Source organism: Felis catus, chromosome D2 (genome assembly GCF_018350175.1).
Source record: "Felis catus isolate Fca126 chromosome D2, F.catus_Fca126_mat1.0, whole genome shotgun sequence".
In the NCBI taxonomy this organism is placed as follows: domain Eukaryota; kingdom Metazoa; phylum Chordata; class Mammalia; order Carnivora; family Felidae; genus Felis; species Felis catus.
In genome coordinates this window covers 9,117,037-9,131,060 of record NC_058378.1, presented here as the reverse complement: position 1 = coordinate 9,131,060, position 14,024 = coordinate 9,117,037, and the positions used below count along the sequence as shown (strand labels likewise).

The 14,024-nt window shown below is 40.6% G+C and overlaps 1 protein-coding gene and 1 long non-coding RNA gene across 2 annotated transcripts in view; both read right to left on the bottom strand.

Moving 5' to 3' along the window:
• The window catches only part of LOC102900951, an 80,970-nt gene extending 68,907 nt beyond the window's left edge, over positions 1-12,063 (bottom strand). The window contains 1 exon segment of the mRNA XM_045041015.1: positions 11,629-12,063. Within this exon segment, the coding sequence (XP_044896950.1) occupies positions 11,629-11,697 (69 nt within the window). The 5' untranslated portion in view covers positions 11,698-12,063.
• Positions 4,795-11,535, bottom strand: LOC123380987. Its single transcript, XR_006587484.1, has 3 exons — positions 11,395-11,535; positions 5,094-5,220; positions 4,795-4,805 (listed from the first exon to the last, which is right to left on the bottom strand). It is a non-coding gene; the product is annotated as an uncharacterized LOC123380987 (long non-coding RNA).
• Positions 12,064-14,024: the final 1,961 nt, after the last annotated feature.

The window sequence follows — 14,024 nt, the reverse complement described above, 5'->3', positions numbered from 1 at the left end:
TCTTGAAATTGCTGAACACTTATACACCGTAAATTTATGAAATTTGCACAAACTCAATAATCAGACACATACAAATTAAACAGTGAAGTTTGTAACCATTTGAAGTAGGAATAACTTCTGTATCTGGAGAAGACACAGTTTTCTGATGAGTAACAATTTACCTAGAAAAATGAGAAATCCTAATATCCTGTAACTCAAAAATATTAATCACTGGACACTGGACCAGTGATTCTTAAACTTAATGTGTTATCAACCATCACATGGACATCCCCTAAAAACACAGATTGCTGGGCCTGGCCTCCAGAAGTTCTCTTCCAGTAGGTTTGGGATGGTGGATCACAATCTGCATGTCAAACAAGTTTCGAGGTGACGCTGCCATTTCTGGCCAAAGGTCCTCACTCTGAGAAGCAATGCTCCAGGGTCTGGAGATACATCTGCATTTACCATAGAGAATGACAAGGATATTCACAGCAGCTGTTATATTAATGAAACATGCAAATTACCTACAAGTCTATCAGTAAAATATAGTATTTAGAATACGGTGTGGCCACACAGCAGGAAAAGCCAACATTAAAAGAAACAAACTACAGGGGTGTCTAGGTGGTAAAGCACGTGACTCTTGATTTTGGCTCAGGTCATGATCTCACTGTCGTGAGACTGACCTCTGCACTGAGTCCGCAGCCTGATTAAGATTCTAATTTAAAAAAAAAAAAGGAAATAAGCTACATATGGATAGATGTCAAATTATTAGTGAACTAAGAAGAGAAAATGCCTGTCAATTACACATGAAGATAATTTACATATTTTTAGAAGTACTCAAAACAATAAACAGTATTATTCAACCATTTTTCCAGTATCCATCAAAAGAGACAAAGAGTCTCCTGGAAAGAGTGGTCAGTAAATACAATTGAATCATTGGCAACCTTTACCTGGACAGATCCCAAACAGTGAAGAAGAAAAACCAAGGCAGAAAGCTATGGGATGAATTTGACGGAGAAGCTCAGACAGACTTACTGGAGAATTTAACTTTAAACGATCGGCTATAAAACTCGCATACACAACCTGGTTAAAGTACTCATGGAGAGTTCTTGTTAACCAGCATGCAGGCCATATTCATTCCTCTAAACGTATCAGGGTTTTTATTTTCTTTTTAATGTTTATATATTTTTGAGGGAGCAAGAGACAGAGTGTGAGCGAGAGAGAGGCAGAAAGAGAGGGAGACACAGAATCTGAAGCAGGCTCCAGGCTCTGAGCTGTCAACACAGAGCCTGACACGGGGCTCAAACTCACGGAGTGTGAGATACTGACCTGAGCCAAATTCAAAAGCTCAACCTACTGAGCCACCTAAGCACCCCTAAACGTATCAGGTTTAATACCAGGATCGAACAAGACTATCATTAAATTAACTACTTGAGCTATCTCTTGGACCCTTTTACTTTCAGTGAGGAATAGTTTTAGGCACTCATTTCAGGGCTGTCACAGGAAGGTTAAAAGATAAAAAAGATATCATCCAAGAAGTCTTTGTGTCTTGTAAAAATTCTGTCTGTATCCAAAAGACTGTGTCCTCCTTTCTCCATGATTATCAGAAACAACAGAGATGTTATTTGTAGCTCAGTTTAGAAACTCTAAGATATAGAATGATCAGTATGTATCTAGAAGCCACTTTAGTCTTGCTATTGATCTGTCACTACTTTCTGTAAAGGTAGATTTCTATCTATTGCTAATTTCCCATTAGTATGGGACTCACAAATCTCACCAAGTCCACTGCAAAATAATGTGGGGAATGAAGAACTTACCTGGGATTTGTTCATTTTCTGCTGTCTTGGAAAAGTGTAGACAACTCTGGTGCTGTGCTGAGTTACAGGAGGAATGAGGTCCTAAAAGAGCTGGCCTGCCTGGTGGCTCCTGAATGCTCCTGCCCTATAAAACTATACAACCCAATAGATACGAAGAGCGTCAGTGCCTTTCACCTTCAGAAAGGACAGCAGATGCTCGAAGAACAACTATCTAATAGGACTCTGACACAATCATGTAATGGCTGCTGGGCATAAAAGTTTTCACTGGGAAAACCTAAATATTTGCTTCCTGGGGATTTTTAACAGTTTAAAGCTCTCTTGATGTTCACAAAAAATTTTTACATTAAAAAGTAGGTTTAAATAAAACATTATACTCAGTGAAGTAACATTAAGTCTTCACCAAAACTGCTACAAAAAATACTCCCAACCTGGGGCACCTGGGTGGCTCAGTCAGTTAAGCCTCTACTCTTTCAGGTCAAGATCTCAGGGATGGTGGGATGGAGCGAGCCCCACGGCAGGCTCTGCGTTGACAGTGCTGAACCGGCTTGGGATTCTCTCTCCCTCTTTCTCTGCTTCTTCTGGGTTCTCTCTCTTTCTCCCTCTCTCCCCAAAATAAGTAAACTTAAAAAAATACTCCTGATTAAACTGTTTATCAATTTCCCCACTGTTACTAAACCTTTGATTACTGATTACACAGAAAACGACAAAAAGCAATGCTTTAATGAAAGGTCTACGTTTTCATTTCTTGATCCTGGTTGCCGTTTCTCAAAAGAATCTTTTTAAAAGTAATTTGCCTTTCCTCGTGTGGAAAAGCAGGCACTCTCTCTGGAGTCGGGAGACACAACTTCCAGTCTTCGCCACTAACAAACTGTGATTCTGAATAAGTCAGTAACCTTCGAGAAGAAAAACAAACAAACAAACAATGTTTCTATTCAATGAGACAACAAGTACGGGATTCTTGGAGATCCTTCCCTAATGCCGGACTGAGTAACACCACGCCTCAAGAAGCAGTCACCGACCCGACTGGAGAGCCGCTCAGACTCCAGGAAGGATACAAGGAGAACCAAGAGGCGGGGCGGTAACCGAGTCAGCCCAGGCAGGGGCGCCCGTCTTCCCGGACCACCCCGCCTCCACCCGACGCGCTCCTCGGGCCCCCCTCCCGGCCGCAGCGCCGTCCCTCTCCCACCGCCCCCGGGCACACGCCCTCCTCCCGCGGCCTCCAGACCCGGGCCCCGCGAACGGCCCCGGCCGCTCCGGCAGGGACTGAGCACCGGGGGGCCCGACCTCTAGTGCTGATGGACACGTCCCCATCCCGCCGTCACCGGTCCACGGACCTCCTCCACACGATCGGGCACCGACCGCCGGGGCACAGACTCCCGGGCACACGGCGCCCCCATTGGCCCTCGTCCAATCGCCCCAAGCTCACCTATCGATCCCTGCGCATGAAGCCCCAGAAAAGGTCAGAGACACGGCGGGTGCAGAACCCCCCCTCCCAGCGAGAACTGAGTTAAACGGAAGGAAAAAAAGAAACAGGACGGAAGTGCAGAGAGGCAGAAGGCGGTACTAGGCAAGCGCAGAACCGGACAGTGGGAGCAGTCAGCGCTGACAGCCAGAGCTACCGCTCCTTAGACTGCTTGAGCAGCGATGGACTTTGGCGGAGAGCGTGAGAAGGTTGGGGCGCTTGACATAGTTACCCAAACTGTCAGATCGCGTCAGGGAATCCCCAAAAGTTGCAGATTACAGCCGAGATCTATGTGCACCCAGTGTGCAATTTAGACACACAGCTGTCAGGAAAAGGAAACTGCTTGTCGACTTCACTTTTTTAAATACTAGGAAACAGATTCCATCAAGCAATAAAGGAATTTTTAAAATAAAAAAGCAGTATCTGACACCGTCAGCAATTCTCTCTGGAAATAAAAAGCCAGGGGACGAGGGTGGCATCAAGCAAGGTAGTTCATCAAAATCATGAAAGCAATGAACGAAAATCGTAGATAAATCAGAAAATCGACAGTCCAAAAGAAAATGTCTTTGTTCGTCTACATAATCCTATTCTTTCTTCTAGGACACTAACATTACTTGAAGAAATGGAGATAGACCCTTTCACTGAAACTCAATATACTGTGACAAATTCCACTAACACTGTCAACCAACTTTTGTACATACTTTTTTCTCTTTGATTTTTGTGTGCTTTAATAGGTACTTTACAAAAGCATTCGTAACTTCATCTGTAATACATGAAAATTGAAACTGACAACATTTCGAAAAGAAAACTTCCTAGGAAATATCAACACGTATAATATTGCTCCACTACAAGTAGTCTGGCATCTGCTTCATGGAAACATGGCCATGATTAAGAGTGTTTTTTTGAATGTAGTCTAATAAATATAGCATTTCAAGGCAATGAGAAATGAATGGAATATTCCAAACAGCAAGTCATTCCCAACAGTTTGGAATAGTCTTAGCTACATAGTTCACACAGGGCATAATTCACAGGGATTCAAGATTTGAAATGTGTAAAATAAACCACTAGGAAAATAAAGGTGACAAGCTGTGACACCAAAAATAAAAACCATAAATTTAGTATCCGATGCGTTTTAGTATTAACAATAACAAATAGTTCAGCTCTATTTTAAGTTAAAAGCAAATTAACAAGGAAATATATTTTTAATATTTGAAAGAAAAGATATGTTAATTAATAAAGAGATCTTTAAGTCAATAGAAACGTGAATCTGGCTACATAACTAAGCACTCATGATAAAAAAGAAAATGACAATGAATGACAAATGTATGTAAAAGTCTATAATGAGAATTTAAAAGAATGCAAATGTTTAAGTAAAAACATGTAACCTATCATTTATTGAGAGAAAATTTTTTCATTTTACTTCTATACACAAAAGTTCACTCTGATGTAGTTTCAGGAATTGTGACGAATGCGGAGATCTGTGTAACCACCACCACAGCCAAAATCCAAAACTATTTCACCAGAGCCCTCCTTAGGAATGGATAACCCTGTGAATAAGAATCGTATCACGTGGGAGAAACTGCATGAGTTTCAGGACTCCTCAAGGTGGACGACAGTATAACTCAAAAACTGCACAATAAAAAAAATTTAATTTAATCCCTGTTACGGGACAGAGGGAAACAAATTCCTTGTGACAACCAAAAGGGATAAACCATCCTTGGCCTCCAAATTCCAAAGCTAAATGTTATTGTAGTCTACAAAAACTCTACAGGTTTCTGTAAATACAAAACAGGCACACATACTGGAGGCCTGCCTGAGAAACAAGCACTACCTACCCACTGCGACAAGGTGGCTGTAGTTCTCCAGCATCACGTCCCTGTACAGGGTCCTCTGAGCAGGGTCCAGGCGCTGCCACTCCTCCTCAGTGAAGCCCACAGTCACATCCCCGAATGACAATAAGCCCTGCAAAAGCACATTGTGCTCAGTCTAAAGCAGTCAGAATCAGGAAATATGAAAAAAAAAAAAAAAAAAAAAAAGATGTTCAAAGACAAATTCTTACATGTTTTCCTGTTGAAAACTGACCAGATAATGTTACTAACCTCTACTATATATATATATACACCTTGTTTTGTGTTAGACTTTGCGAGTAAAAAAGAGATTAGAGTAGAAATATACCACTGACGAATCAATTTATTCTTTTTTTTTTCAACGTTTATTTATTTTTGGGACAGAGAAAGACAGAGCATGAATGGGGGAGGGGCAGAGAGAGAGGGAGACACAGAATCGGAAACAGGCTCCAGGCTCTGAGCCATCAGCCCAGAGCCGACACGGGGCTCGAACTCACGGACCGCGAGATCGTGACCTGGCTGAAGTCGGACGCTTAACCGACTGCGCCACCCAGGCGCCCCTCAATTTATTCTTTAATGCAAAAGATCTGAGTGCACACATGTACTTGGAACTGCCCTGGTTCTGACAATTCCAAGTGGAATAAAATGCTCTTTCTGATCTCAAAGAAGATATTCTCATAAGGAAACCCGCAAAGACATACCTGCCACAGGAATTAAAGAATCCACACCTAAGAAGACATTACGTTTATACATCAGGCTGATCCTTGGCACAAAGAGAGCCTACCACCATCAAACAATAAATAAGTAAGAAGAAACAAAAACAGGAAGAAAATACAGCAAACATTGCAGACTGAGGAGAATCTGATTTCCAAGCTACCACATTATTAAATTCAAATGCCCAATGTTTAATCAAAAAATCACAAGGCATAAAGGAAAACAGCAAAACATGTAACCATATAAAACTCCTAAAAAAAATAACAACAGAGGTGCTAATGAGCTCCTTGACATAGGTCTTGGCAATGGTTTTAGGTTTGACTCCAAAAGCAAAAAAACAACACAAGAAGAAATAAATAGGAGTACATCATAACTAAAATGTTTTGCACACCAAAGAAAATCATTAACAAAAATAGAAAGGAAACCTACTGAACACAGAAAATATTCCTGAGTCCTGTATCTCATAAGGGACTAATATTCAAAATGCATAAAGAACTCACAAAATCACTTGCAAAAAAAATATGAATACACATTGTTCAGAGAAGACATACAGGCCCATAAAAAAGATGCTCAACATCATTCATCATTAGGGAGAGGCAAATCAAAACCACAATGATATTACCTCCTACCTGTTAGAATGGCTACCAAAAACACAAGGAGGAACAAGTGTTAACAAGGATGCAGACAAAAGGGAATGCTGGGCACTGTGCGTCGGAATGTAAACTGGTGCTATGGAAAACAGTATGGAGGCTCTCCAGACAATTAAAAGTAGAACCACCATATGATCCAGCCATTCCACTTCTCAGTAGTTACCCACCCCCCCCAAGATAAAAACATTAACTGAAAAAGATACATACACCCCCACGATTACAGCAGCACTATTTACAATATCCAAGATACGGACACAACCTAACTGTCCACTGATGGATGAATGCATAAAGAAATTGTGGTATGTATATACAACGGAATATGATTCAGCCATAGAAAAGAATGAAACCTTGCCATTTGCAACAACATGGATGGACTTTATGGCATGATGCTAAGTGAAATAAGTCAGAAAGAGAAAGACAAGTAAGTACCATGTGATCTCTCTTACGTGTGGAATCTTAAAAAAACAAAAACAAAAAACAAGCTCATACAGAGAACAACCGGGGGGGGGGGGGGAGATGGGTGAATCCTTTTCTAGTTTAAAAAACTGTCTTCAAGAGAACAAGGAAACTACAATATCTTTTATGAACATGGATGTAAAAAGTCCTCAACAAAATATTTCCAAACAGAATTCAGCAGCATAGTAAAAGGATGATTACATATCACAAAGCTATAGTAATCAAAACATATGGTACTGGCACGAAAATAGACACAAAAATCAATGGAACAGAATCGAGACCTCAGAAGTAAACCAAAACCTATATGGTCAATTAATCTATGACAATGGAAGCAAGAATAAACTTTGTGAAATAGACAGTCTCTTCAACAAATGGTGCTGGGAAAACTGGACAGCTACATGCAAAAGAATTAAACTGGACCACTTTCTTACACTATACACAAAAAAGAAACTCAAAAGGGATTAAAGACCTAAATGTCAGACCTCAAATCACAAAACTCCTAGAAGAAAACTACACCCAGTAACTTCTTTGACATGGGCCATAGAAACATTTTTCTAGATATGTCTCCTCAGGCAAGGGAAATAACACCAAAAATTAACTGTTGCAACTACACCAAAATAAAAAGCTTTTGCACAAAGAAAACCATCAATAAAACAAAAAATGAAGCCACTAAATTGGAGAAAATATCTGAAAAAGATATATCTAATAAAGAAGTTAATAACCAAAATATATGAAGAACTTATACACCTGATTAAAGCAGACACACAGGGGCATCTGGGTGGCTGAGTCACTTAAGTGTCCGACTTTGGCTCAGGTCACGATCTCACGGTTCGTGGGTTCGAGCCCCACATTGAGCTTTGTGCTGACAGATTGGAGCCTGGAGCCTGCTTCAGGTTCTGTGTCTCCCTCTCTCTCTGCCCTTCCCCCTGCTCCTGCTCTCTGTAACCCTGTCTCTCAGACACAGGAAAACATGTTCAACGTCACTCATCATCAGAGAAATGCAAATCAAAACCACAATGAGGTATCACCTCACACCTGTCAGAATGGCTAGTATCAAAAAGAAATAACAAATGTTGGCGAGGATGTGGAGAAAAATGTAAATTTTTGGTGGGAATGGAACCGGTGCAATCACTGTGAAAAACAGTATGGAGGTTTCTCAAAAAAGTAAAAATGGAAATACCATATGGCCCAGTAGTTCCACTACCGTGCATTTAGCCAAAGTAAATAACACACTTAATTGGAAAAGACACATACACCCCTATGCTTACTGCAGTATTATTTACAATACCCAAGATATGGAAGCAACCCAAGTGTCCACGATACATGAAGGAATAGAGAAGATTTGGTATATATACACAATGCAATATTACATAGGCATTAAAAAGAATGAGAGCTTGGCATTTGGGACAAAATGGATGGACCTAAAAGGTATTGTGCTAAGTGAAATAAGACAGACAGAAAAACAAAAATACCACATGATTTCACTTCCACGTAGAATCTAAAAAACAAAACAAATGAACAAAGAAACAAAAAAGAGACCCATAAATACTGAGAACAACTGGTAGTTGCTAAGGGAAGGTGTTGGTAGAGGGGTGAAACAGAGAAAGAGGATTAAGAGTTACAGCCTTCCAGTTACTAAATAAATCATGGAGATGAAAAGTACAGAACAGCAAATAAAGTCAGTAATATTGTAATAACATATGGCAACAGCTGGTGACTACACTTATTGTGGTAAGCACTAATGTATACAATTGTTGAATCAGTATGCTGTACACCTTACACTAATAAAACTGTATGTTAATTATATTTCAATTAAAAAATAAAATAAAATAGGGGCACCTGGGTACCTCAGTCAGTTGAGCAACCCATTCTTGTATTTGGCTCAGGTCATGATCCCAGGGTCATGAGATCAAGCCCCATGTCACACTTCACACTGGGCATGGAGCCTGTCTAAGAGTCTGTCTTTCCGTTTTCCTCTTCCCTGCTCACACCCACACTCACTGTCTCTCTAAAAAATTAATAACATTTAATTTAAGTTTTCAAAAAGGATTATACACCATGACCAAGTAGATCCATTCCTGGAATGCAAGGATGGTTCAACATACAAAAATCGATTAATATACCACGTCAATACAATGAAGGGATAAAAAAAACCACATGACAATCTCAAGTGATGCAGAAAAAGCATGTGACAAAGTTCAACAATCTTTCATGGTAACAGCACTCAACAAGAGAAGGGAACTACTTCCACATAATAAAATCCATGTATGGAAGGAAGGAAGGAAGGAAGGAAGGAAGGAAGGAAGGAAGGAAGGAAGGAAGGAAGGAAAGAAAGAAAGAAAGAAAGAAAGAAAGAAAGAAAGAAAGAAAGAAAGAAAGAAAGAAAGAAAGAAAGAAAAAGAAAGAAAGAAAGAAAGAAAACACAGAAAAATTATTCTCAATGGTGAGAAGGTAGAAAGCTATTCCTCTCAGATCAGGAGTAAGGTCAGGATGCCTGCTTTCACCACTTGTCTTCAACACAGGACTGGATATTCTAGTCAGAGCATTAGACAAGAAAAAGAAATAAAAAGCATCTAAATTAGAAAGGAAAAAGTAAAAGCATCCGTGCAAATGAAATAATATTACATGTAGAAATATCTAAAGACTCCACAAAAAAAGCAGCTGCATCAACTAAATGAATTCAGCAAAAGAAGCAAGATACATCAACACACAAAAATCAGTTGCATTTCTATATAGGAACAGTGAATGATCTGAAAAGGAAATTACAAAACCAATTCCACTTACCAAAGGATCAAACAAAATCTTAGGAATTACTGTGACCAAAGATGTAAAAGATCTGCACAATAAAAACCACAAAATAGTGCTGAAGGCGTTAAAGAAGGAATTAATAAATGGAAACACATCCCATGTTCATGGATTAGACAACTTCTTGTTAAAATGTCAATACTACTCAAAGTGATGTACAGTTTCAATGAAATCCTTAGCAAAATCCCAATGACGTTTTTTGCAGAAATTAAAAAAACCCATCCTAAAATTCAAAGAAACCAGACTATCCACAACAATCCTGAAAAACAACAAAACTGGAAGACTTACACTTCCTGATTTCAAAACTTAGTACAAAGCCACAGCAATCAAAACAGGATGGTACCAGCATAAAAAGGGACAAATAAGACCAATGGAACAGAAAAAAGAGTCCAGAAATAAACACTCACACATCTTGTCAAATGATTTTTGACAAGGCTGTCAAGACCACTCAATGCGAAAATGACATCTGTTTATCAAATGGCACTAGAAACACTGGATAGCCACATGTAAAAGAATAAAGTTGGACCCTTAACCCAACACCATAGACAAAAATCAACCCACATCAAGTACCTAAATTTAAGTTCTAAAACAATAAAACTTAGAAGAAAACATAGTACAAAAGATACACAACACCGGATTTGGCAATGACTTCCTGGATATGACATCAAAGGCATGGGTAACAAAGAAGAAACGGACACACTTGTCATGAAAATTGTAATGTTCACATCAAAAGAACTATCCACAGAGTTAAAAGTTAATTGACAGAACAGGAGAAAATATTTATAATTCATATATCTGATAGGAGATTAATATCCAGAATATAAAGAGAACTCCTAAAATTCAGCAACAACCAAAAAAAACCCAAACAACCTAATTCAAAAATGGGCAATGGACTTGAACAGATATTTCTCCAATGAGGATATACACGTGGCCAATAAACACAAGAAAATATAGTAAACATCATGAATCATTAAGGAAATACAAGTCAAAGGTACAGTAAGATCCCACCTCACACCCATTAAGATTGCTACTACCAAAAAAAGAAAAAGCAACTGTTGGCAAGGATGGAGAGGAAATGGAACTCCCATCCTCTGCTGCTGACTCCTTAGAGTGTAAAGCAGTACGACCATTGTAAAAACAGGATGGAGCTTCCTCAGAATTAAAACCATTATTACCTTACGGCCCAGCAATTTTCCTTCGAGGTATATACCCAAGAGTAGGTCTCAACCACATGTCTCAACCACTCGTGTTCACGGCAGCATCATTATTCACAATAGTGGAAACATGGAAGCAATTCAAGTGTCCATGGACAGGTGAATGGACAAGCAGAATGTGCATATACGTGCAATGGGATATTACTCAGCCTTAAAAATGGAAAAAACCCTGCAATACGCTACAACATGGATGAATCTTGAGGACGTAACGCTAAGCGAAATAAGCCAGTCACAAAAGGACAAAGACTACAGGATTTCACTAATACGAGGTACTCAGAGTAGTCAAAATTACAGAAACAGGAAGTATAACGGTGGTTTCCAGCGCTTGGAGGTAAGGGAGACTGGGGAGTTATTGTTTAATAGGTATAGAATTTCAGTTTTTACAAGATGAAAAGAGTACGGGGATGAACGGTAGAGACATTTGCCCAACAATGTGAATGTATCTAATACCACTGAAGCGGCTCCCGTCACCTCTCAGCAGGCGTTACGCGGTTACCATGGGGACGGGACACTGACCACCGGTGGCTGGGAGGACGAAGACGGACCCGAGTGGAGAAGAACGAGGTCCTCCCCCCCCCCCGCCCCCAGGAGAGAAGCGACCACCCACGAGCGCCCCCGGGCCAGTTTCCGCCGGTCTTACTGAGGCCTCGGGCGACCCTTCACCTCGGAGACGACAACACGAACCTTCGCTGGGTGACAAGCGCGGGGACGCGCTGGTTCGCATTCGATGCATACAGACGGAGCAGGACTCATCCCGCGCTCAGGCAGCGAGCCGTTTCCTCCGTCACCGGCCCCTCCCGCGCGGGGCCTCCGTCCCACGGGTCACCCACATTCAACCACCGCTACCCGGGGGCTCGACCATCGCGTTCTCTCCGCCTGCGCCTCGGCACTCGGCAACTGAAGCATCCGGAACCGTCTTCTCCCGAGGCCGCCGACGCGAACTACCGAGACGGGCGCAGTGCACATGCGCAGAAGGCCCAGAGCGGCTCATGTGGCCGACCCGCTAGTGCAGGCCTTTTCCCAAATTCCTGGCGCAACCTTGTTGGGAATCAGGCATCAGGCTTAGGAGACTTTGGGTACGACTGCCCGATTTAGCAAATAAGGTACAAGCAGGAGACACTGATACTACAGTCTGACTCATTGTTTATCCGAAATGAGTATCTAAACACACACCTCTTTCATTAATTGTTTCCTTAATGAATTGGCTCTCCTAGCGGTTCCATCTTTTGTAGAATGCACCTGCAGAATTCCTTCCGGGGACAGTCTGTGGGCCATTTATGTTATAACATAACTTCGACAGTAGTCATCCCTGTCTTATTTCGTTCTTCGTCCTTTGAGACGTTCATTGATGAGAAAGCATACTCGATTTAGCATTATGAGTGGTCAGGATTCACCAGATTCGGCCCATCCTTAAATTATTAGGTAAATATAATTGAAAACAAAATCTTGGGGCGCTTGGGTTTCTCAGTGGGTGAAGTATGGGACTTTGCCTCAGGTCATGATGTCACAGTTCATGAGTTGGAGGCCCAAGGCCCGGCTCTGTGCTGACACCTCAGAGCCTGGAGCCTGCTTGGGATTCTGTGTCTCCCTCTCTCTCTGCTTCTCCCCCACTTACGCTCTGTCTCTCAAAAATAAATAAATGTTGAAAAAATTTTTAAAAATCCTCTCTGAACCTAGAAAACTTAACCACTCAGGCAGAAGACAAAGAAAACAATCTTATCATTGAATGGCGGGATATATCTCAAAGACAATCCAAGGACAGAAAGAAATCTCACCCTTTTTTATAGCCAAGCAGATACATCCCATCACATAAATGTTGCAAAAATAAACAATAACTAATTCTCAAGTAGGAGGTCTTCACAGCATCATTTATCACACATTGTTTGCCCTAAATTTGCCTGGTAATTGGATGACCACCTGTGTTAGTTTATTGGTTTTACAAGTTAAAAAAACAAGCTTCTCCTATCTTTATGACGGGAGGTAGTTTTGCAACTTGGATCAAGACCCCAACCACCAAAGTTTAGGCTTCTACCCTCTCACAGACTCTGGGAGACAGAAGTGCCAGCTCCCTATTACATTTCAAACAGATGGTTCTGAGGTCCTTGGGAAAGACATTCTAGGCTGTAAAATTGCCAAGAGACATTTAAGAAGATTTATGGTTCATTCTCAAAAGCGCAAAGAATTTACAACTGTACAAAGAAAATAATCTACAAGGAGGGATGTCTCTTCATTTTTAGCAGAATATTAAGCCTCTTATTTTTCATTTGTATATGCCCTTATACCACTCTTACCACTTACAGTTAATGTCGAACCGAAGGTCCTAGAAAGGGAAATTAGGCAATAAAATGGAATAAAAGTCATCCAGATTGGAAATAAAGTGGTAAAATGACATGAGCTTCTATGTAGAATATACTTAGGAACATGACAACAAACATCAGAACTAATCAATGATTGCAACACGTTTGCAGGATACAAGATCAATACATTAACAGCAAATGAATTTGTACACAATAGCACTGAACAATCCACAAACAAACAAACAAAAAGTTCTTAGAAATGAATTTAACAGGGGGGCCTGAGTTGCTCAGTTGAAAGCATCCAACTTTGGCTCAGGTCATCATCTCACAGGTTTGTGAGTTCAAGCCCCACATGGGGATCTCTGCTGTCAGTGCAGAGTCCACTTTAGATCCTTTGTCTGCCCCCCCCTCCCTCCCTTGCTCTCACTTCTCTCTCTCTCAAAAATAAATAAGCATTAAAAAAAAATGAACAAAAAGGAGCATAAGACTTCTACAATTAAAGTTTCACGGTTTATACAAGATTTGTATAATAAAAATTTCAGTGAAAGATTTTGGAGATCTAAATAAACGGGAAATCAGGAGAGAGGTCAACAAGATGTTAAAAATGAAGTTCCAGTCCTTGTTCCTTCACAGAAATACCAATTTAACAGCCACCTGTAGATAAAAATACCTTCAGATGATCTCCAGAATCTAGATGAGAGGTTAAAGCACATTGGTGGAGCACACAAACAACAAAAAAGACCTAATTGAAAAGAGTGAGAACAACAGTCTCACTATACCCTC